The following is a 24586-nucleotide window of genomic DNA, read 5'->3' as shown; positions in this document are numbered from 1 at the left end:
AATGCTGAAAACGTTCATAACTTCTGCTGCCAGAACCGACTCAGACCATTGAAGTCTGCCGTCATCTTCGTCAGGCATATTTTTAAAAGTCACAGACATGAAAATATGAGATCGTGCTCGACTTTTTTCCTAAAATGAAACAGTGACAGGTGGAGCTAATTTCTCTTTCCTCCTCTGTGCTCACAGATGCAGCTGCTGTGGTGCTGCTGTCACAGCGGGACGGAACAGGACCGTAGGTATGTAGGAAATACACATATGAACCCTGTCGTCGGGGTAGGAATTGTTTCGAGGATCCCTGGAAATAACTTAAAGTCTCTCTTTGTGCAGATATTTGTGAAAGGAGATGTAATTTTAATTTTAGAGTTCAATAGGGAAAGTTAGACTGTCGAGCAGTTTTCCTCGTTACTGTCGCGGGTTTCTGGCTGTGTGATAGAGAAATTTGGCTGTGTGTTGATGATGATGAAAAAGTTATATTTAAGGCTGAAACAAAGCCCGATGTGTCACACACGTGAACGGTGAATATCACCAGCTAAACGGGGCTAAAATCGGGACCAGGAGTCTCTGTAGGGTGTGTGTGCAGGACGTACAGTGCAGGTCGGCTCGTCTGGTGTCGCTCTGTGTGTGTGTGTGTGTGTGTGTGTGTGTGTGTGTGTGTGTGTGTGTGTGTGTGAGAGAGAGAGAGAGGGAGAGGCTCGTACAGATGTGGAAACATCTGTGCAGAGCAGAAGATTTTGGAGGGTTTGTGTGTGTCCTCGTCCTCCTCCACGGTGCTGAAGTGTTTCAGCACCACGGAGGTGGACAGCGACTCGGGAAGAGAGAAAACAGCGCTCACGGGCTGTCCTGTAGACGGAAGGAAGTCTGATTATAAATTACAATATTACAAAAACAAAACTCGAGTGCGTATTGGTGTTATTTCTGGGAGCAAAAGAGGTTGAAATCAGTGGCGACAATTGGGATATTTTTTTACTGTATTTTTTTAATGTTTCGTCAGTTTGAGGACTGATCAGCACTCAGGAAACATTTGCCCTGATGCGACGCTTTTATCTCTAAATTATGGCCCCCCAAAAAACACAACAACAACAAACTAACAAAAAAAATCACTTACATTTGATTCACGACTAGAAAAATTTCAGGAGATACAAGATACAATTGGGATTAATTGAGGTTAAGAAGTTACCAGTACAACAGCGGTGCGCGAGGAAGAGAGAGGGTCAGTGTTGACAGGAAGTGTGTGTGTGTGTGTGTGTGTGTGTGTGTGTGTGTGTGTGTGTGTGTGTGTGTGTGTGTGTGTGTGTGTGTGTGTGTGTGTGTGTGTTTTTGTTTGTTGAGAGGAGGGGGGCAGAAACTTAAATGTGTGGAGGGCTTTGTGTTGCAGGATTTAGAAAAGGCGCTGTGTGTGAGAGAGTGTGTGAGAGTGTGTGTGCTCAGGGCTACCGATACTGGCATGGGTAAATATACTTTTCGTGTGCACCAAACAAAAACCTGAAATTATGAAAACAGCAGAGAGCAGCTGTAGTTTGTGGTGTCGTAGCTGGCAAAATAAAAAAATACACAGATAATACCTCTGCTTCTTTTTGTCTCTTGTATTCAAAATGAAAATAAAAACCCCCACTAAAAAGCTGCAGCATCTTGCGTGATAAGAGGCGCGTTTGGGCACCTTCTCTGCGTGCTGTGCGTGTTTTAAAATCATGCACTTTACACGGACACATGGAGAGATTCTCACTGGGAACTGTGCACGACTAAATCCACATTTTTCTCTCTTGTTTTCAGCTGGTTGGGCTGCGAGGACACGACCGAGACGTGAGGGTGGACTCTCAAAAACGTCCGATAGTCGTGTGTGTCGTGTGGAAATTGATGATATTTAATGTAAATATCTGAAACACACTTTGAGGGATTTTTATTATTATCACTATTATTCTGTCACAAAACTAGTCATTTAATGGATGTGTCAGGCTACACTTAAATGCTGTGTCTGTTGTTTTTATTGTGAGAAATTGGGAAACATCTGTGTGCACATCAGAGGCTGTAAATTGATCAGTGTTTATCAAATTGTAGATGAATGTTCATTTTCGACTGTGCAGATAAGCCAGGATGTAAAATTGAGTGTTTTTCTGTGATTATCATTATTATCATTATTATCATTATTGTGTTTGTGTGAAACACGATATTTTTTAAAATATATTTTATTGTGCACACTGTGACTGTGACTGAGACCCAGCTGGTCGGACATACATTTAATTTCACCCGGTTTGAAATTGTTACACAACTTGCTGCTCCTTCCTCTCGGTGTCACGTTGACTTCGATGCCTCCACTTGTGTCAAAGACTGCGAGCAGCTGCAGGACGACTGTCAGCATGTAGACACATTTTCATACTCTTGTCCCTCCGCTGAGTACATGACAGGCTTTGCTTTGTGCCACAGAGCCTCGGTGTGTCAGAATTTCATGTTTAGTTTGAGTGTGTGTGTATGTGTGTGAGAGAGACACAGGGAGCATGGCGGCAGAGGAGGAGGAGGAGGAGGAGGAAGGTGGAGGATGGGGAGACTGAAAAATGCTGTTGCAAATAGCCTTTCTGGGTCGGAGTGGGGAACAGAGCGCATACTGCTGAGGAGAAAAGCCGTGACAGCCAGATGTACTGAAACATCCAGCGTCTGCAAGCATGACTGGCTTATTCATGTGCATGGAAATGTTGTTTTTTTTTAAAGACGAAATAAAGCGATTGAAATTCACATGCCTGTCTCACTGTTTATGTAACACACACATCACATCTCATCCCCCCCTCCTCAATGTTTGGGATGGGGAACTTACTACTGTGGGGGTAATCTCGCGAGAGTGTGACAAAACAAAGCGAAAGTCGGGCTGGGGATTGTAGTTTTTACCTTTAGGTGAGCCTGTACGGGCAAGAATTGGGCGCGGAAGACTTTCCCGGCGCAACATGGGTGAATCTGTGCGACGAGATGTCTCGTTGCACCTGCTTCCACGTTCTTTGCGCGGTTATCAGCAGTATGATGCAGACTGAATACCTAAAATAGAAGAGTGAGTCATGTCTAGGTGGGAGCAGGCTGACCTCACAGACCGGGAGAGCCTCAGCCAATGAACTGTCTCCAAACGCTCTCCAAGGGGCGGGAGGACGCGCACATTTTTCGCCAATGAGAGCATCCTTTCATTCATAAAGTGGTGTGGGCAGTTTTTTCAGAAAGCGTGGGTTTGGAGGGTTTCATAATCATGACTGAAACCGACAAACCTGCTCCGGCGAGAGCCAATGATAGGCTCCGGATGGGAGCTGCCGTAATGTTCGCCCAATTGCTGCTCATCCCGGTCTCCCTTTGACCCACCCTGCTTCATACAGAAAATCGAATGAATGGGGGAAGCTCTGGAGTTGATTGACATGCAAATGCACCAACTGGAAGGGCGCATCAGCCGAGAGACAGCCGCTGTAGCCAGTGCGCAGCAGAGGAGGGCGGCGCGGAGTAGGAGGTGGGCGGCGCGCTTTAAATCAGGCTAGACAAGTGTTGGGGGAGTTGGGGGAGTGTGTGTGATGCTACAACCTCCTTATAAAGGGACTCTCTCTCACGTTGTGGCTTGGAAATTAGAGCACATTGCCTAAAATTGAGGTCTCCACACACACACTCTCACACACGCCGAGTCACCGAGAGCCGCTGCCATGAACTGGATGAACGTGGAGGAGACGCTCCGCAGGGCCGAGACGCCTCTCTTCTGGGTCGGTGCGTTCACTGTGGCCTCCCTGGTGCTGTGGCTGCTCTACAGGCTGCTCTCAGGCTTTAGGATCTGGGTCTTGGGGAACGGGCAGCTGCTCACTCCGAAGCTGGGCAAATGGGCAGGTGAGTTGGGTCACATCAATTTTCACGCCACCTACATCACGGTCACGAAGAGGGCAGCACAGGAGCAGGCAGGTGGACTCGACGTGCAAACACCAGAATTGGGTTATTGAGCTCAAACTTCACTTTGGCACAATGAAGAGCTGCGTTTATGTCTTTCTTTGTGTGTGTGTGTGTGTGTGTGTGTGTGTGTGGCTTAATTCAAGGGGAGGTTGGTGTTGCGTAACAAGCGCAGGTAAGCAGCTGATTGACTGGCAAGATAATGGTCCTTATTAGCTCAATTGTTTTTTTCTTCCTGCTCCGTGTGCTGCTGCTGCCAGGGGCTCCAGTCAGCGTTTTCACCCACATTTGGAGCGATAGGTGGGGAGGGAGGGAGGTAGGTAGGTAGGGGGGATGCCCCACATTGGTGAGCCAGGAGCCAAATTGCGCAGGCTATGCGCACTTTTCAGAGAGCTGTTTTATGTGGGTGAGCTCTCAGCCAGCGCACTACTGAACCACATTAGCCCATCCGCATGATGTAGGACAAACCCATATGCCCAATTAAAACGTGACCTACATCTAGATCATTTTCACAGGTCTTGATGTGTCACGTTGTGGTACTTTTGTGCAACATTTTCTCACTCGTTAATAGTCTTTGACCCCACTTTGGGTTCTGACACGTTTAGGCGGTGTTTTGTCATCATGTAGCTGCTTGTTTGGTCGGTCCCCATCACTGCTTGTCACATCTTGTCCGTTTGCCCTAAATATTTCCACATGAGATGAAAACGTCTTTAATTGGATTCGGCTCTATAATGCACTCCCGTCACTGTGCTTGACCAGATAGAAGCGAGCTTTCGGGCAGATCTTTGTGTATTGTGGTTCTGGTATAGACCAGTCTCCCAGGAATCGCCCTGCCATGGCTTGACCCACTTCTCCAGTCTCCCATTTGGAGAGGACTGCTGCGTCTGGAGCCTCTTGCTGCGCAATTTTCCCGAGCGCTCCCCTTCTCGTCGGGATAGGTGGATAATCTCCCCCCTCACACCCCAAAACCAGGCGACCCGGATGATCTGAATGCTTGTTGTTGTTTTTTTGTTTTTTTTTAATCCGCACCGTGACGCACTTTGCCTCCATATTGTCGTGTTTTTTTATTTTTATGAATGGGGTGTTTTTAATTGATGCCCCTTTGCGCCATAAGAGGGGATGAGACGCATGACGCAAAGGTAGGGTGGCTTTAGGAATGACTAATGTGCATTTTTGTGTGTGTGTGATTCTGCTGGAATATGCGGAGGAATACCGGTGCACAGCGATGAGTCATGCGCTTGTTCATCACTTCGTCATCCATTGGTCATATAGAAATTGTGAAACCCCCCCCCCCCTCCTCCTCAAGCCCTCCCTTCCTCCTCTTCCTCTTTCATTCCACCCCCAAAACCCCCAGTATCTTGTGTTGAGGTTTGCTTCCTGCCTTATTTGTACTGAGAAAATTCTTTCCTCAGGCTTGTGCCCAGTTTTGGTGCAGTAAACAACCTTTTATACTTTCACAGTGATGCTGTAGGAATTTATTCAAAGGAAGATTTCAGGAAGGATTCTTACATCACTGATCTTGCTGAACACTATTGCTCAACTTTTCCACACCGGTCCCCTTTTACACTTCTGTGCACTTTCTTGACGTGACCTTGCACGCCACTCCCTGAAACCAGTTAACAGCTACCAGTTTGACAAGTTTGGTGTGCCTTTTTCTTCCAGTCACAACGGTTGGTGCCACAGCGAGTGAACAAGTAGAGGGAGGGGGGGGAGGGGGAGGGGGTGGGTGAGGTGTCCCCCTCAGCTGGTTGTACCAGATGTGCTGGTCCGTCCAGGTTAGGCAGTGGTGTGATTTTTCTCTTGCACACACTGCATCGGTGAGACTCCACCTTTCAGGACATCGAGGCACCTGTTGCAACAAGTCAAACCTCCTCAAACCATTGAACAGACCTGGTATTGTTCTGCATTTTAATGCACAATAAGCATTGAGTTTTTATTCGTCTTGTCGAGTTGTAGTTTGTAGCTGCTCCACAGAACCTGAATGAGACTTTGTAGGCTTTTCAGTCATTATTTCCTGTCACAGCTCCCCTGAATCCATTCTTTCTTATGAGCTGTACAGTGAATAATAAGGTAGCTGAGGGTTTAACACAAACTTTAAGCTCATATTGACTAATATAAAGTGTTTGTGTTGGAAAACATTTGAAATTTGCCCTTGTAGAGAATGCTTCTTCGTGTGATTTATCCTCGGAATTGAGCCATACATTAAACATTTAATTTTGAATACCTCATTTTAATATGTGCTGTAGCTGGTCTCTCTAATTAGTCACCAGTCGTGTATTTAAACTTAATTCTTGATTTAATTTGGCTTTATGTGTTGAAGTATGTAACATTAAATCAACCACATTTTATGTCACTCAGAGAGAACTCATGTTCTTGTATTATACCTCATATCATATTGTACTATTTCATACTCAACCCTGTTAAATTGGTATACTGTACCCTGCTGCTTGCATAACTTGCTTCTACCAATCACACCATTTCACTTTTTATCATCACTTGTCACTTTAACTTGCCATTTACTGCACAGAACGTATTCAATTGTTCAGTATAGATACTTTACTCTTATAACTATTGTAGTTGCCTATTTCATTTTTTATGTACATTTATCTTTAACTATCCTAATTTGGCTCTTATTTCCACTTACTACTTGAATTTCTCCTTTGGGGATCATTAAGTAAGATCTTATCTTGTGCTTTCAAGAAAAATGTCTGGTGACCTGGCTCAAGCTTTAAACATGTGCGTTATACAATCCACATGAGTGCTATTGCAACTACTGGGACAACTGGCATTTCCTTGTCAGACAGATATGACAGAGTGCATGCGGTTGAGTTCAAGTTTTCCAGGAAACCATAAACAGAAGATTAGATCAGAGTTAATCCCTTCCATTTGTCCCCTTTTTTTTTAAAAAAAAAAGATGTTTTTAAGTAGTCTGTCTTGGTATCACTGCACATCTCTGCTGAAGCTCTGCAGCTCTCACATGCAGTGCAGAGCAGGGATTTCTGTGGAGTTCCTCTCTGCCAGTAACTGGTCTTCCCCTTAGTGTGTGGGACTCCTAGTGGCAGAACAGAAGCACTGCAGCAAGGTTTAAGGCGGCTTCCCCAGCCTCTCTACTGCACTGTGCACACACACACACACACACACACACACCCTCCCAATCTCCTGTCAGCTCAATCCATGTCTGCAGCTGAGTCTTTTCTTTTAAAAAAAAAAAAAACCTTGAACGACGAAATGGCAGTTCTCTAGAACACAACATACTTTGATTTGCCAAGACATTTACTCTTTAATATTTTAGTACATTTTGACAAATATGTGCATCAGAAAAAAGGGAGATTCCTTTTTTTTTTTTTTTAGCAATGTGCATAGGTCTACCTTTGAGGAAAATGTTTGATCTTTGAGTTATCTTTAATGACTTTCTTTTGTAATGTTTTTTTTTTTTTTTTGTAATGCAGTGTTCAATATTTCTGCTTTTATTTTTCCGGTGGAGCAGCTGCTTGCTCTAATGTGTAGCAGTGCCTGGTTTTCTCCTCTCTGTTCTCTCCACTCTTAGCCCCTAGCATCCCATATTATATAAGGGAGCCACTGTCTGCTCTGATGCGTGTGAGTGAAACTCCATTATAGGGAAGTAAATTAGACCAAAGGGAGCTTTTTGCAAGGGTGGGGGGTAGTGATGTGACGTGCGCCTTAGAAGTGCCCCCCTCCTCCCTTTTTGACATTACAGTTTATTGAGAAAATGGTCCGATTATATAAGAAGTATGCAGCCATTCATCAGTACAGCACTGGAGTGACAAAGACTTGGGTCAGCGCTTACGCAAGAATTTAGCTTAGTTTGATTTGTTCTAAGGAATAAACATTTGAGGCATGCAAGTTTGTCAACACGAGCCAAGTTACAGGACGTTAATTATTGTGAGAGAACAACTTAGTGTTTTTTATGAATAGGAATTAGGCTTCATTCATGGTAAGGAAAATGCACATATGTGAATGAAATTTATCGGTGTGTGTGTGTGTGTGTGTGTGTGTTTCAACTGAGGCAGGGTCTCCGCATCTTCATCCTTGTGAATGTGCTTCCCCCTAGTGCTTTGTATGAGTGAGAGTGTGTGTGTGCGTGTGGGCGGAGAGAGAGACACAGAGACAGAGAGAGAGAGAGAGAGCGAGAACACTGCTGTTCATGCGATGAACACGCTCTGTGACACGTGCCAGAGCCAGGGATGCTGGGTAAAAAAGGGAAGGAGGGAGAGAGGGAAGGAAAAAAAAATCCTCTGCATCTCCCTTATTTCAAGCTCTTCTCAATCCCTCCCCCCTCCCTCACGCCATCTCACCCAACTCCCCATCCAGCCAGTGTGTGTATCTGTTTGTCTGTATCTTGCACTCTGGCTTCAGTACCATCTTCCTCTGAGCATGTTGTTCTCTTTTGCACTTTCTTTTTTCTCACATTCTCTCATCAGTTGCCTTTCTCTCTTCCAAAACTTTCTCGTATTCTATCACAACTGAATTTATCCCCCTTTAAGTTTGTATTTTTGTTATAAATTACCGATCTCATGTTTCAGTATGCACAAAAGAAATTTTGTTGACTTGACGGAAAACACAAAACATTAACTTGGAATGCTGTAACTTCAAAAACATTAACATTTAGCTTGTATTTATGGTATTTTTATAAAATTATTGTACATTGTTCTCTGAACATTACAACATTGACAGTTTCTGCACTAAGTAATTTGCGATTGACACCATTTAATTGTTTTTATATCTTCTTCTAACAAATTCTTAGTTAAATGGTTAGTTAAAACTTGCAGGTTACCTTTTTATTGAGCCAATAATCGCCTTATCATTTACAGACTAAGCTATTGATAATTTGAAGTCATTGCATTGACAAAGAAGCTGGAATGCCTCAGGTAACACGAGTGTTGGTGAAAACTGTTATTGGCATGGGTACCGTTTAGACAGAGCCAACAAGAATTTGCCCCTTTGATGCAAAATATTCCTAGGTGAACACCAGCACCTCACAGAATACATGTAATTTGCCCATGTTGTCCTCTTAAGCTGGACATTCTGAGTTAACCAAGTCTAACACACAGACATTGTGAGGCCTTCGGGAGGACATAAAGTACAACAATGGAGTACCTGAGCAGTCGAGCTCTCTAAACACACTATACTGGACCACCAGCATATTTGGAGTCTGTTGTTTTACTGCCTTGTGTGAAGCGACACCTTCGAACATTAGTTGCGGTCGAACATGCCAGAGAGGCAGTTGGTTCAGTTGTTGGAGTATCTGTTGAAGTGTATTCTGAAGTGTTTGGCGTCACTGTTTCTGGGGCAAACCGGAGCAGAAGAATGCATCTGATTGACGACCTGTTCTGATTGATGTTATTGCCTAACCACTAATATATAAATCAACAGCCACCACCCTTCACCTGTAAAGAGCTTGGATGACCTCAGGTATTACAGGAGAGAGTTGGTGTGTGTGAGAAGCACCTGGGTTTTGATTTTGATTGGAAAAAAGGTATTAGGTATTCATCAACCTGATAAACTGGATAACAGTCTTCAGAGTTATGTTACAATAAGAATACATTTACTTGAATTAAATCCACTGTCACTCCACACAGAGAATGAATGAATGTTATAAGATTCAGTCATTGGCTGCTGAGTGCATGCAGGCGTTCGCACCCAAACACTCCAGCAGGTGATTTCACTGATTAACACTCCTTCAGTCAGAGAGGACAAACTAATAAAGTGAAATCACCCGCTGGAGGCTTGGTTTGAAACCAAACGCTCCTCAGAGAACAGTCTGTCCTTTTTAACAGCGTATGATCAAATGTCAAAGTTTGTTTCCTGCTCAAAAATCACCTTGTCTCGTTCCAAGAAGTTGTGGTGAAGAAAACTATTGATTTTTAAACAAGGCGTGTGGCTGTATAGTTTTTTGTTTATTTTTTTCTTTTTAATGTTGGCTCTGTACCCAAATTTAGATGCTACTTCTATCTTGGGCAGCTCAGAAGTACATGTTCTCTTTTTCTGTCTCACCCTCCCTCCCCTCATTTCTCCCTCTCCCCCGGCCCGATCAAGCTTTATTTTTATCGACTTTTATATTACCCATGTGACTTTCCTCCCCTGCTATTTAAAGCAGCGTGTGTGTGTTTGAATGTGGAAGGTGGGCGGATGGAGAATGGGATGTGTGTGTTTGGGTGAGGGTGGGGGTGTCTTTGGATCTTCTGCTGCATCCCTCTCTCCCTCCGTTTTTATTTTATTATTTTCCCTTTTTTTTCTTCCTCTGAGGTAGGAGGGGCTGCTCGTTGATAGGCGAGTTTGGGGTGCGACAGATTACATAACAGTACGTAACGAGAGCAGGGCATACAAGGACCGCAGTCTCTCCTCACTGAGAATCTTAATTGGGGATTTGGTGGTTGTGGGGGGGGTTGAGAGGGGGGAGTTTTTGAGCTCATTTTAGTTCTGTCTCGCTCTCTTTGGAAGTTGAATCTTCAAAAAAAAAACTCACCCTGCGGGTAACTGATAATCAAAACCATGCCAGCTTTCACTACAAACACACTAGATCAGCTTGTTTGACTAATCGGCACACCTTATAAATCTGAATCTCTATATTCACAAAGATTTCAGCTTTTTCTTTTGTCTTTTTTTTTTTTTTACACAAGCCGCTCATCCCCTCACATGCGTCTTCTCATGCAGTTATTCTAAATCAAAGATTCTTGCTTTGTGATCTCCCTGTTCTTTTTCCACTGCTCATCAGATCTGATGTTCTGTGGTTTTTTTCCCAGCCTGTAGTGCTCATGTTATCATCAGGGTTTTAGGTGGAGGGCTGAGGATGCAGCAGCAGCCTGGTCGTCGTGGTGATGGTGGTGGGGGATCTTGTTGGTATTCAGGTGCTGCGGCAGGCAGGCAGGCAGCTCCCAGACGAGGCAGTGCAGGCGCGCTGCTATTTTTACTCCTCCTGCTGCTTTTTTTAGACCCTCGGAATAGTGAGCAGGCAGCGGCAGGGGCTGCTCCACTGCTGAGGAGGGAGGGAGGGAGACAGAAAAGGCTGGGGGATGTCAATACCTCTGGACGTGATGTGCAGCATTAAGCACAGCAGAGCTGCAGTGCAAATGCGCCCCCGTCAGGGCTCTTCAGAGCCAGCATGGTGGACCAGTTTTCTCAGAGGCGTTGGAATGGGGGAAACTGGGTTCAGAGCGGTGATGCTGGGAATGAATGCGAGGCAGCAGTGCACACATCCTCTCTGCCAAGACACACATGCATACATTCATGGATCCACTCTTCCTTGGCCTCTCCCAGATCTCCATTTTCTTTTTTTTTCATTGCACACATCACTCTAATATGTGGTTGCCCCATCAACACACATTCACCCTTTTGTTGTCAGAGTGTGCGTCTTCTCTGAGCGTCAGTGCCGCTGCTGTCAGTCACGTGCTTGCTTGCGTAGACCCTTTTTTGTTACATTACATCTGTGTGTGTCACAGATGTAATGCGTTGCTCACGTGAGGGGAATTAATTCCTGCTGGGAGCACTGGGGTGTGTGTTTGTGACTTAACTGAACAATGGTATTTTTGGACATTGTGTCCTGCTTGTACATCCGTGGAAGTGTTGAATAGGGGTCTCATATTTTCTGTTATTTCTGCAGAGTCCAGAGTGGGGCGATCACTGAAGGGTGAAACAACTGGCCTTCTGCTGTTATTGCTGAAAATAACTTGCTGTCTTTCTTTCCCATAAATCCCTAAATTATTAGTAGTTACTTGGTCCCAGAATATTTTCTTTGTTCTTGTATTCGTTGCAGTAACGATGGCTGATGGCAACTCAAAAGCAAAACAAGAAACATCTTAAGACTCAGGAGGAACTCTGTGTCCTAATCCCACTGTACTAGCCCCCCTGTTATGCACCTAAACACACACACACACACTTCAGTCTCACTCACTCCCTAGACAACGTTTATTGAGAAAATGGTAATATTATATAATGAGTGGGAGGAGTGTAGTCATTCATAAGACCGGCACGAGGATTTGGAGGTTGTGGGGAGGGGGCATTGGGCAAGGGGAGCCGGGAGGGTCGGTGGACAAATGCACAGTGGAAAATCACAATTCAAAGTAGAGGCTCCTTAAAGAAGTATGTGGTGATAACAATATTTTTTGAGATGTGATGTCCTGTTACCCCATCTCCCCTTTTTGTTTTAGCCAGCTGTTTGCTTTTCTCTGAAGTATTTTTAAACTGTCTCTCCCTTTTCCAACCACCTAAACTCCCCTTTACATATGTCAGTTTTAAATGTATTTGTCCCACTCCTGCAGAAGTAGTTAGGCTATTTTATTAAAACTGTTAAAACATCTGCATTAAATAGTGGGCTGAAATTTTTCAGAAATTGGCCAATTGTCAAGCTAATTCTTGTATTACACAATTTTTGTGATTTCAGATGCACTTTGGCCCTGCCAGAATAATTTAGGTTTCATTTGATGTATTAGTTGTAGTTGGTATTAGACATTGCAAGAAACGCCAAACAAGTGACAACAACATGATACAGATTGGTTGCGTAAAGGAGTTTTGCCTAAGGCTAGTGAGTGACCCCTGTCCCGAACTTTAAAAGAAAGTATGAATAAAAAAAAGATCTATATTTAAAAAAAAGAAAATTATCATCATTACCAAGTGTACATTAGTGAAACTGAGTGTGTATTAGTGACTTTCTCATGTGTGACATGACTTTTTTTGACTTGACTTGAAATTAGAATGTTCTTTTGATTATATTTTGCTAATGAACATAAAGACTCACAAAGGACAAATCTGCAGACCGCAGGTTTCCCACTTGAAATTTGGAAAACTTGGCTTATAGAAAGGGTTGTTATTGTTGTTTGGTGATGAGCTAGTCGAGCCCCTGAACCTTTTTTAGGGTAAAGTTCCGCTGGTTAATGAGAAAAATGGGGCTCAAAAGCTGTGAGTAGTGACGACACAAGATTGAAACTACTTTTAGCATTCTTAAAATGTACGACATTTTAAAATCTATACACATGCACAGTCTAACGGGTACCAAATGTTCTCATGGCCATGTCCAAGTTCACAATGTCATGCTGCACCTGCAGTTGAAGCCCTTCTTGCATTCTTGCACACACTCCTGTTAGGGTGAAAGTTCGAACAGTGATGCCGTACGTGCATTTTAGTGCATAGCACATTCTTTCACCAGGTGCAATCGTCTGCACCTGAAACTCAGTCATGCAAATTCATTAGATGCAGCTTTCTGTGGAGCATATTAATTGTCCCATGTGACAGGAATGTGGACGGTGCACTGCGCCTCTTATGCCGTTCTTTCTATGCCTCTGTCACAGCTGACGTGGCCTGTCACTTCTTCCTCGAAGGTACTGTAGGATTAGTTTGTGTCATAAAGCTGTATTGTTGTAACCCGAGTCGTGTTTCATACTCCTCTCCTTTGTGTTCATTATTAGATACACTCAAAACTTGTCACCAGAAAATATTTTTACAGTTTACAGGCATTTTTGGAAATATGAGGTTTTCACCTGTCAGCTATGATATGTAATATTGTCTGTTTTTATTTTATTTTTTATTCTTTTTTTTTTTTTTTTTTTAATCTCATGATACAAATAAACCGTATTCACCTCGCCAGGTTGTACTTGATAAAGCTCATTTTAAGTTGAGGTGGTTGTTGTCGTCTTTTCCCCCCTCAGCCATTTTACTTTGCAGCGACTGTAGCCTCTCCCTGCCTCTGTTTGCCCCCACCTGCATCTGCACCGAGAGCCTGATTTGGTACAGCCCGTGCCCATTGAGGCTTTTCTGCCACGGAGCTTTTCATTCTTAACGCGGGGGAGGTTTAAAAATAACCAGGGATTCTGCTCGCTTTTTCACTTTTGACTTTGTGCTACTCGCTCTCACTCCTCTTTTCTCATTCACTCACTTGTTCTTCTCTCCCCCCTCCTCCTCTCCACCGCCATCTCTATTCTGTCTCTTTCTCCTACACTCATTCGTTCTCTTGCTTCGCTCCAGTTCTATTTTTAGCCGCCCCTAGGATCCCTCCACATCCCCTCCATCCCCCCCACCCTCCCTACCCCACTCACCCTCCTCCTTTCTCCTGCTCCATGTTCGTCATCGCTCCCTCCTCTCTGCATCCCCTCTCTCATCTTGTCTCTTTTTGCTGCTCTCCAGCTCTTAGCCAGAGAATGTCCTCTACCTCTATTAATCTTTCATCAAGCCTTGCTAATAATATATTCATGATGCACAACTATGCGTGTATATTTGTGAGTACCCCCAATCCCTCCCAAACCACCGCCACCACCCTTTCTTTGTCTGTTTTTTTCTGCCCTTCCTCCCTCCATCCATCCCTTCTCTTCCCCCCCCCCCCCCCCCCCCCCCCCCCCCCATCCTCCGTCAGTCAAGAAGGAGCTGGGGTTGATGGGCAGTGAAGGTTTAAAAATAGCCCTGCTTGCTTGACAAGGTGAGGAGAACTCTGAACACAAGAAGAACATCAGCTCCTCTCTCTGTCTCCGTCTCCCCGTGCTGCGGCCACTTTACCATCTTTTGCACGGCTTTTACCAAACTCGTCTTGTCCTCTCTGGTTTTCCACCATTCTCCTTCCTCCACCTTTGTCTATATCACACATAACACACTTCATTTAACCTTTTCAAAAGCTGTCTTCTCGTGCAAAAAAAGCCCAAAGCAAGATCTTAAATCGGAATGAATCACAGGAGCTGCTCTCGAGGGCTTTCTGAATCCAGCACTCCTCAGACTTCCATCTTTGTTCTGATGCAATCTATACCATCTTATCTCTGCCTCGATACAATTTCCATCCCCTATTTTGTCTTTGTAGTGTAATCTTTTGAGATTCACTTCTATCTATACTCTCTGGTTGTCTTGTATGCATCTGAGCTCCCAAATCCAATCGTACACTCGCTTTTGAGGACAGACACCCTGTCATGCAAAGCTTCGAGAGAGGCTTTCTTGAATTACAGGTGAATAGTACTGTGAGGTGTGCCATGAAAGCCTTCATTACTGTCCCATCCATCACCTGCAAGAGCAACGAGCTAAACTCTATGTTGGAGCTCTGAACACATATTATGACAAGTTGAAAGCGGTCAAACCTGACAAGGTGTGTTGTAAGCTTCTGAACAAAGAGGGGCCATATCTGTGTGTGCGTGTTTTCGTGCGCAGCTTTCAGATGCAAAGATAATAGAAATGGTGAGGAGGGATGTTCCAGAGTAATGAGTCGCAGAGTCAATGAGTAACTTTTACCTACATCTAAAATGCAAAGTGAAACTGGTTTCAATCTCACCGAAAATGAACCATTGTTGGTCCTCTTTTGGCAACTTTTTAAGAACATCGGCTCCCTCATTAGTAGAACAGACAGTTAGATAGTGTGATAGTGTTGTGAAGAGTACCCATACTAACCTTTTTTTCCTCTTTCTGTCTCTTTCCAGTTGTGACGGGAGCCACAGATGGAATCGGGAAATCCTATGCGGAGGAGGTGAGGCTCCTGGACCCTTATTTATTTCATTTCTTTCACGGAAAAAGCTGTGACTCATGCATACACACACTCGCACACATACATACAGTGTTCACTCATAGGCCGCGGTAGGGGAGAGCTCTTACAGGCCTATTAACGTGAAAGAGAGTCCTCACACACACATACATGCGCACACTTCAGTCCAGGCTGCTCAACAAGGGCTCATTCGGATGCAACAAGCACACGTTGAATAGGGACTACCCTGCCACGTGTTCGGCCCATTGGGTTCGGTGTTTGGGTGTGCTGGCTGTATTATTATATAGTCATGTAGGGCCTTTGACTCATACTGTTGCTACAGTGGGGCTAGATGCTTTTCATGTAACGGTAGGCTGCCATTTTACCAAGTGTATTAAACTGCAGGGTTCTTGGGCATGTTAATATTTATGCATGATTGCTGCCTCAATAAAACTAAAACGGCCTTTGTGATCTAAACTGCATCACTTTGACTAATTTGAGATGCACAAGCAGATTTGCTCACTGCACAGGAGCATGGCCACATAGACAAAGAACAACCTGGCTGAACTTCAGGGGAAGTAACCAGTCAGAATGGGTCGAAACCTGAGGATAATCTGATTCTGATTTGATCAGAATTTCCTAAATAAGAAAAGTAGTTCTCAAGTATTGCCTGCTCTCCAACCCTCCATCTGAAGGGGCTCTGTGGAGCTTCTGCGTTGTGACGGAAGCTGGTCTTTAGTTTAAGTTGCCGGTATCCATTTCTCAACTAACGTTAACCAGTATTGCACTTTATGTTAGCAGAGCGGAGGAAGGCACTGAGAAGAGGAAGTCAAACATGCATAAAATCACATCCTTTTGGACTATTGTCCTTCACAATCCAGCAGCATTAAACAAATGAAACAGATCTTCCAAAGGATTGTATAGACAACTGAGAGAGAGGGAAGATTGTAGCCACTCAATACGTGAGTGGCTACAATCCACTCACGTATTGCCAATTTAAAAAGTGATGAATACGTAAGTGTAGTCTTATTTTAGAAGATATGTTTGCATTGCTCTCCCTTGACATTAAAGCAGACCCACTGAAATTTGAGATCTAAACTTTACACCTACACTTTAGAGAATTTGTGTTCCAGTTGGATCCTTTTCTCCTGTTTCATCACAATAGTATCATAAACTACATATTTCTGGGCACTAAAGCTAAAAATGTCTGTCTCCTATCGCTGTTTGTGCATCTCTTACTAACTGGCATTTCCTTTTCTAGCTGGCACGTCGAGGATTTGCCATGATGTTGATCAGTCGCTCCCAGGACAAGCTGGATGACGTGGCCAGATCACTTGGTAAGTGTGTACAAGAGTGTGTTTGTGTGTGTGTGTGTATGTGTGTGTTTTCCCACAACATCATGGAAACCTGTTCGGGCTTGAGCACACAGTGAGTGGGCTGATGAGGAAGTGTGTATGGGCAGGCAGCGATGTGCAACCTCCCACCCCATCAGCTACAGGGTTTCCCAGGCCTCGCGAATGGGCCATGTACTCGACCTAAGGATTTGGAGAATAGTTTAACAAGAAGAACGGGAAAATAATCAATGCATCTGTATTGAGGGCAAAATACAAGTTGACATAAGCTCATTTTAGATGTTTGTACAAAGTGCAACCATCTGTTCTCAAGAGACTCTCTGAATCCTGTTTTCACACTCTTTTGCTTCCTGCTAACTCATGCTTTTATTCTGTGTGAGTGCTGCTGAATTGGAGACATGCAGCCAACAAAGCAGTCTGTGTTTTAGGTTCTCACTGTCGGTATGAAGAAAGTAAGATTCAGTACCTGGCCTGATTTAGAGAAACTCATGGACCAACCTGAGGAAAAGGCTGGTCTGTTTCTAGCAAACATCTAATTTAAGTCTACACAGACGTATACAACAAAAAGACAATGAGCATCTGCATGAAAGGGGAACTTTTTTCTTTCTCTTTGCTGGCCCGTGTCCAAATTTTAACAGAGTCTGAATGGTGAGTGCCCCCCCCCCCCCTCCCCCCCCGTTCAAATGGTGCCCTATCCCTGACTCGCTCTCTTTCCATCTGTCTCTGACGTCTCTCGCAGCGCAATTTCCCCTGTCGTGCTTCAAGTCCACAGAGGGGGCTGATGGGTAGTCACGAGCAGGGTGCGGCGTGCCAAACTCTGGCACTCCTCCCTCACGATTAGTCTGACAAAACTGCCTTCCTTATAGCATGTAACCGAGCAACCCACCCTGTCCCGCCTATAATTTCATTGTCGTAAATGCTTCTCTTCTCTCATGAAAGCACTAATCGCATCTACCTGGCAACCCCAAATTATTTCTCCAATTTGGCAACCTCTGCCTTCATATTTCTGCTTCCTTGCCACCATTTCCTGAGCTTGATTTCCTAATTTTCTTAGACATGGTGATGCTGTGATGTCTAAAAATAACCTGAACTGGATATAGATTTCAGGGAGGCTCCAACCCTTAATTCTCTTTTTGCTCACATCCCTGTCAGGTCCAACTGCCCCCCCCCCCCCCCCAACTCTGTCATTTTTTTTTTTTTTTTCAAATTTGGTCTCAACTCTGAATATACACTGACAGTGGCACATCCCAGGAATTTTCCTCTTATAACTCCCTCCGCCACCTATCAGCTAAACGAGTCTTTGGACAATAAATTCTAATTGCAGCAGGCGTGTCAAATATGATGAGGGAGGGAGGGAGGGAGGGAGGGCGGGGGTGGTGGGGGGGTAGAAGATGGACTCAGCCAGTTTGTTGGTACGCAGTGCCCTCTTCAGTTCATGTCTGACAGTGACTAATTTCATGTTCCTTTCATTTGAATTGGCCCAGGGTTTGGAAACTGGGGTTTGCTGTGCTGTTAGGCCATGTTATGCCCTCTAACTTTTGACACAATGAACACACAGTATGAGCGAAATGATCTTAAACATGTATCCTTTTGCTTCACTATAGCTTATGATTAATAGACACTTGTTTCTTCCTTCACAGAGGACCAGTTTAAAGTGGAGACCAGGACCATTGCAGTTGACTATGGCAGGTCAGACATCTACCCAAAGATCGAGGCGGGGCTGGCTGGTTTGGAGATTGGTGTTCTTGGTAAGAGCTGATTTTTCAGGACTGTGTACATTCATCCTTCTACTCTGTCTAGTAATGAGTTGCAGGCACCATTTGCACGTTGACTTATCTAAACCAAGCTGTTGGTTTTGTCTTGTGTTCAGTGCAGTTGAGGCACTCCAAGCACCAGTTGTGTAGCAGACATAAACACAGAGATGACGACCTATCTTTCAGGACAAACCTTTCACCACTTGGTGATAAACATTTGACATTCACCTGCCATGTGTAATTAGGCAGCAAGAGGTGCATTGTGTTTGCAGCAGAAGGTGAAACTGTGTCATGAACAATTAGACATAATTATGTGCTTGAAGGGTGTACAAAACCTTGCACAGACGGTTTGGTCTTTGTTTGACTTTGGGCAAACCTCCCTTCTGGATTTCACTGTATATACAGCCATGCCACATGTTGATTAAATCACACAACACTTAAGATTCAGGAGGTCACACCTTTTTACATTTCCACATTGACAGCAGACTGGTTTGATCTGTTTTATACTCCTTTAACTTAGAAACTTGAATGACTCCTTTTGTAGTGGAAAAGAATTTGTCAATGTGCACAATGTTGGCTGGAGTTGAAGGTCTGGTTGCGTTATCGTGATGGTGCAGGGGTGAAGACGTATTTCCAGAACACAAAGGATGAATCCTCTTTTGAGCTTGAAAAGAATGTTTTTCTACCTTCAACTTCCTGAGTCATGGGTTTCTTTTTAAAGAATTCCTCTTAAGTTCGAGCTGTTGAGACATTATGACACGAATATCGCGACTCATGTTATACGTATAAAGTTGCATTTGAATTTCAGCAGCTTTTGTGATCTTAGATGTTTTAAACTCACTGTGCTTTTTAGCTAAACATTTAAGGAACTCTTTGTCCTTTTTTACGATACCACTTGTGCTCCACTGGTTGTAAGGTGTGGCTGTGTCTAGTGTGGAATGAAGGCCGGGTTTTATTTTGTTTGCTTTTGCTGCCACCTTGTGGTAAAAGTTTAGGCTAGTTTGATTTCTCCAGCACCAGGTTATTTTGTGAAAACAATAGAATGACTGCTATTTTTCTCTTTCTTTCAACAGTTAACAATGTTGGTGTGTCCTACCCCTATCCTGAGTACTTCCTCCACATTCCTGATCTGGACAACGTGAGTTACAGTCTAAAATAACAGTGAACTCTCCTTTTCTTTGTGTCATACTAGGGTATTAATGATTATTTTTATTGAAATAACTGTACTTATCAACTCTTTTTGGTGATATGTCTGTTCTTGAAACATATAGAAGTATACATGAAAGTTGAAGCTGACTGGTGCCTTCTCTGTTGCAGTTCATCACAAATATGATCAACGTCAACATAACCTCAGTGTGCCAGGTAAATTGTCTCTTTCTCGACTGACTTTTCACTCTTCACATGCTAAAATATCTCCTATACCTTCAGCACCCATGTCTCCCCGATTGTTTAATTAAAGTCGATCTGTACTTTTCTCTTCACTTTTCCCCCTTTTCTTCTCCTACTCCGTCTTTTTCATTCTCCTCTTCTGCTGTTTCTACCATGGTACCTGCAGTCTCTCAGTTGTTCCCAAAGCAACGGTGGACTACACCAACGCTGTCTGTACTCGCCACCTACGCAACTTTCTCTCTCTCTCTCTCTGTCGGTCTCTGCCTGTCTCTCTCTCCCCCTCTTAGTCGTCTTATTTTTTTTTGTTTTTTTTTTTAATAAACTCTTTCCCTTCTTTTCAGATCCCCTTGTTTCAGCTTTTAAGGGGACCATCATTGTTTTTGAGTGACAGCAGTAGTTAACTGATGTTCATGTTTCCTTTATAGATGACCCGCCTGGTGCTGCCCAGAATGTCTGAGAGGTGAGTTAAAGGATAGGCTTCCATGTTTTGCGACATGACTGCAGTCAAATATCAGTGTTCTGAATGAGGGATTGTGGCACAGAGCTGCACAAGTAATCTCTACCTCGGAGTTAGACCTTTTTTTTGTTTTCCAAAGGCGACTATTTTTATCGGGAAAGGGGACAAGAAATCCTCACCAAGCCCTTTCCATCACTGCATCTCTCTTTCCTCTCCTCCTTTGTTCGCAATGCTGACAAGCTTTCAATTCACAGAAAGTGCTCTTCCGACCCCATTGGCTGCTGAGTTCCCATGTGACTCCTGCTGGCCAATCGCAGAGCAGGCACATTTGGTGCCGTGTGAGGCTGGAGCGTCGCTCCACTACATCACTGCAGCAACAGGCTGCCATGGCAACACACACGGCCACTACCACACTGTTTCAGTGTGTGTGGAACATCACTTTGTGTATTTGTCAGTATGCTGAATGTGTATAGACACAGGGTTCCCACTGGCCTGGAAAATCATTGAAAGTTTGTTGATTTGATGGGAAAAATAAGAACACTTATGAAAAGAATAAATGTGTTGCATTTTTCTGGGATCAGTGCTTCACATCTTGAGGAGAGCCCTGTAATGTCAAGATTGTGTTATGGCAGCACAGTTGAAATTGAGGATTTCAGAAGGCTTACTTGACTTTGACAAAATACCAAATAAAAGTCTTCTGTGTAATTTTGGCCTGTTCCACATCATCAAAATATGATAGTTTGAGTCCTGGAATTGTATTTATTTTTTTTAAAGAAATGTGACTGTTGTAGATTGACAGATGACAGCATAGAGTTTTCAAAGTTCTTATCCTGAATCTACCTTTTTCTGCTTCCAGGTCCAAAGGTGTCATCCTCAACATCTCCTCTGCCAGTGGCATGTACCCTGTCCCCCTGCTTACAGTCTATTCTTCCTCAAAGGTATGTGTCACCAGCAAGAATTCTCTCTTGAGCTGAATTGTTTCATAATATTGATCATTATCTGTTTGTTTCATCAAGCCAACCATTTGGGTTGTGATAACAGAAATAAAGAATGAATGAAGATTTTTCATTCTGTTTTGTGCACAGGCCTTTGTGGATTTCTTCTCTCGTGGCCTGCAGGAGGAGTACAAGCGTCGGGGCATCATCATTCAGGTGAGTTTGGGGCTCATCTGATGGGATTAGTTCCTCTTCTCCACCATACATGGGACTTTTATTGCTCCGATTCAACTTGTTGCTCTCAGCCAATCCTGCCCGAAGGGCAATGGAATAAATGCACCAACATGAATGTTGCCACTGATGTATGCATTTTTACTGCAGAGGCATTTTTGAAAATATGTTGTTCCACACAAAGCCTGTTTGTTCTGTTTTTAGCACTCTCTGTAGTAGTCACTCAACTGCCACCTTGTGGTTTGCAGTGTGTACAACAGTTTTACCTCAGCAAACCTTCAGTGGGTATTTTCAACTGATTGCTGAATGCATCTTAAAGTGCCATTGGTCACACGGAGAGGAGGACACATGTTGTTTTTATTCAAACTCTATTTTAGCTGTATAAACGAATCTCACATTTTCCCTGTGTCTTCATTCAGAGCGTGCTGCCCTTCTTTGTGGCCACTAAGATGACTCGTATCAGGAAGCCCACCCTGGACAAGCCCACCCCTGAGCGCTATGTGGCTGCTGAACTCAAGACTGTGGGTCTGCAGACCCAGACCAATGGATATTTCCCACATGCCGTCATGGTAAGAAGCAGATAACCTCAAATGTTTAACTTGTCAAAAAATACATGACGTACAGTTCGATGTTGCTCGTAGTTATAGAATGGTTAGACTTAAGACTGAAGTATGTGGCTGTTTATTCAGCCGCAACACAAATTCAGTTTATAGTCAGGCTGTCATTTCTCTTAATCAAACAATTTGCGGAAAGTATGCTTAAACATGACTCTATGATACATTGTATTTTTTAAAGATTAAGGCTTGAAAGTGTTGTCTGTTCCTGGTTTGAAAAGGCTACAGTAAAATGATTTTCTGAATATTTCAGACTGTTCTACTTGTTTAAATACGTGGCTTTACCCTTATAGTCATTATCTCCCCATTACTGTTGATTATTAATCAAAAATCTGACTGTGTTGAAATTTTGTGACGTACCAACAGCCAATTACAATATCATCTCAACATCGAGGAATTTGGTCCAACAATATCAAGATTTTGCAATTCATCCTAGATATTATGAAGTGCCTTTTGAGGATATTTCAGAATATCAAGATGTATATTGTGTATTGCAATATCGCCTAACAGTATCATAATTTTCAAAGCCATGTGGCCCAGCCTTACTTGAAAGATATAGTTGTAACCGATTGTTAATCCCTGCACCTCATTTTTTGTGTTTCTTTCCTCACAGGGTTGGCTGACCACCAAGCTGGTGCCAAGCTACCTTGTCAACTTCTTCGGAGCCAGAATGAACCGTCTGCAGCGTACCGGATACCTGCGCAGGAGGAAGCTGCGAGAGCAGAGGAATGGAAAAAGTTTGAAGACAGAATAGAAGTACTACTGATGAATCTTCAGGCAGCCATTCTGTTCTGACCAGGTGCAGCATTTGAGGAAAGGGGAGTGTTTGTTTGTATCTATGCAGCTGATCCTCCAGGGTTGTCTGAGATTTCACTGTTGTGCCTTCAGTAAAGGTGCGCATCAAAGCATGTGTGACCAGTTGAAAATGGCAACCTTGCCCTGATGTGATTTTGTCTGGAGAGAAATGGTCAAAGAAGGCATGAGCTGAAAAGGTAAAGAAATGCTGCTCTTGGCAAAGAACATTGATACTTTTTGTTACAGACACTGATGGTGGAAATAATATATATAGCCAAAAAAAAAAAAGGTAATTTGTTAACCCTGCTGTTGTAAGCAGTGGATAACGGTGGTGGGCATCTTTTTTTATATATTTGTATAATTATTTATTTTATATTCCAAAGAACACATGAGCCAAAGTCGGACCTTTGCCAAACTTAAAGTCCTTTTTTCAATCACTTGAGCCATTTTAACAATGGCAGTTTCTGCTTCCGGTCATGTCAATTTAGTTGCATTAGTGAACAGTTATCATCATGCGTTGGCTCCTTCTTTTTCCCCTTATATAACGCGTTTACTGTACATTTAAAATGATACTTTGTGGTGGGTTGTTGTTGTTGCACCAGTGTATCAGTTATTCTAAACCAAAGTTATTGTTATTTTTTTTCTTTTTGTATTTTTTTTTTTTTTTTTTTTTTTTTGTAGTTTTCATTCACTTGTTGCATTAAACACAAGTGCCTTTCTATTGACATGAATGCTGGAAATGGTCAGACTCACTGAGCAGGTAATGGGTGGTTAAACATGTATTGAGAAAGGATGTAAATCAACCAGTACAATGTCCATGTGAACAACACAGTTGCTTTGTCTGTTAGCAAAAATGTAAACGTTTCATAGGCAAAGAAAACCTCTGCCCTTTGCAAATCCAATGTGTTTTTTTTAAAGGATTTCACAGCAATGGAGTTTGTTTGTTTTTTTTGTTTTTTATACATGATTAGCGGTGCTTTCACATTTACTGACAGACTGTTTCATTGTACCAAATGTTTGCTGCAAAACAGGAGAACTTTTTCTCTTTACGCAGTTTGTGCACAGTTGAATTACCCATGCCACGTGGTCTGACCTGTGCCTCAACTAAACTGCCTTGTGAATGCTTTTTCTCTGTAAAGTCTTTTAATATGCTTGGAAATTAAAAATGGAAATTCTACATGTAAAATGCACTGTTTACATTTATTTTGCTGTAAACATGTTTTATACGGTTTCTTAAAAGCTCAGTAAATACAGTAAATTGATGTTATTGTGTACTTTTTTCAGAGAGTTATGCCATTACACTATATGCTGGACTGTATAAAGGCCTATTATACTGATGGGGTTACTTTTGGTGTTGCATATTGTTGCTAGTCAAGCTAGTCCTAATGAAGACAGTTTGGTACTTGGGTACTCTTGGGTTGTTTGATCTATAATGTAATATATTCCATAGTCGATCTTTATAATTTGATTGAAAAAGTTTAATGTGCAAAAAGAAAAACAGCTGACAGCCGCAGTGGATTACACAAAATAATTTCCATCTAAAGAAGATGCAAAATGAATATCGGTAATCAGTACACAGGTACTGAGTACTCAGAATAAGTAGTCCTAATGCAGAAAGAAAGGCTACTTAAATATTGTTCTAACCTGATCGTGATATTTACAGAATTACTGTACCAAGTACAATTCTTAGGTACTTGAACTTGAGTTTCTATTTTC

At 43.1% G+C, this 24586-nt stretch overlaps 1 protein-coding gene across 1 annotated transcript; it reads left to right on the top strand.

Moving 5' to 3' along the window:
• Positions 1 to 3502: 3502 nt before the first annotated feature.
• Positions 3503 to 24132, top strand: hsd17b12a (hydroxysteroid (17-beta) dehydrogenase 12a). Its single transcript, XM_030426701.1, has 11 exons — positions 3503 to 3840; positions 15303 to 15349; positions 16605 to 16680; positions 18336 to 18443; positions 19523 to 19587; positions 19767 to 19811; positions 20264 to 20298; positions 21152 to 21233; positions 21381 to 21446; positions 21881 to 22030; positions 22689 to 24132. The coding sequence occupies exons 1-11, from the start codon at positions 3663 to 3665 to the stop codon at positions 22827 to 22829; spliced, it is 993 nt and encodes a 330-aa protein (XP_030282561.1). The 5' UTR covers positions 3503 to 3662; the 3' UTR covers positions 22830 to 24132.
• Positions 24133 to 24586: the final 454 nt, after the last annotated feature.

The sequence above is a fragment of the Sparus aurata genome, chromosome 8 (assembly GCF_900880675.1).
Source record: "Sparus aurata chromosome 8, fSpaAur1.1, whole genome shotgun sequence".
Taxonomy (NCBI): domain Eukaryota; kingdom Metazoa; phylum Chordata; class Actinopteri; order Spariformes; family Sparidae; genus Sparus; species Sparus aurata.
Note: the sequence above shows the minus strand (reverse complement) of the source record. Positions and strands in the feature narration are given on the sequence as shown.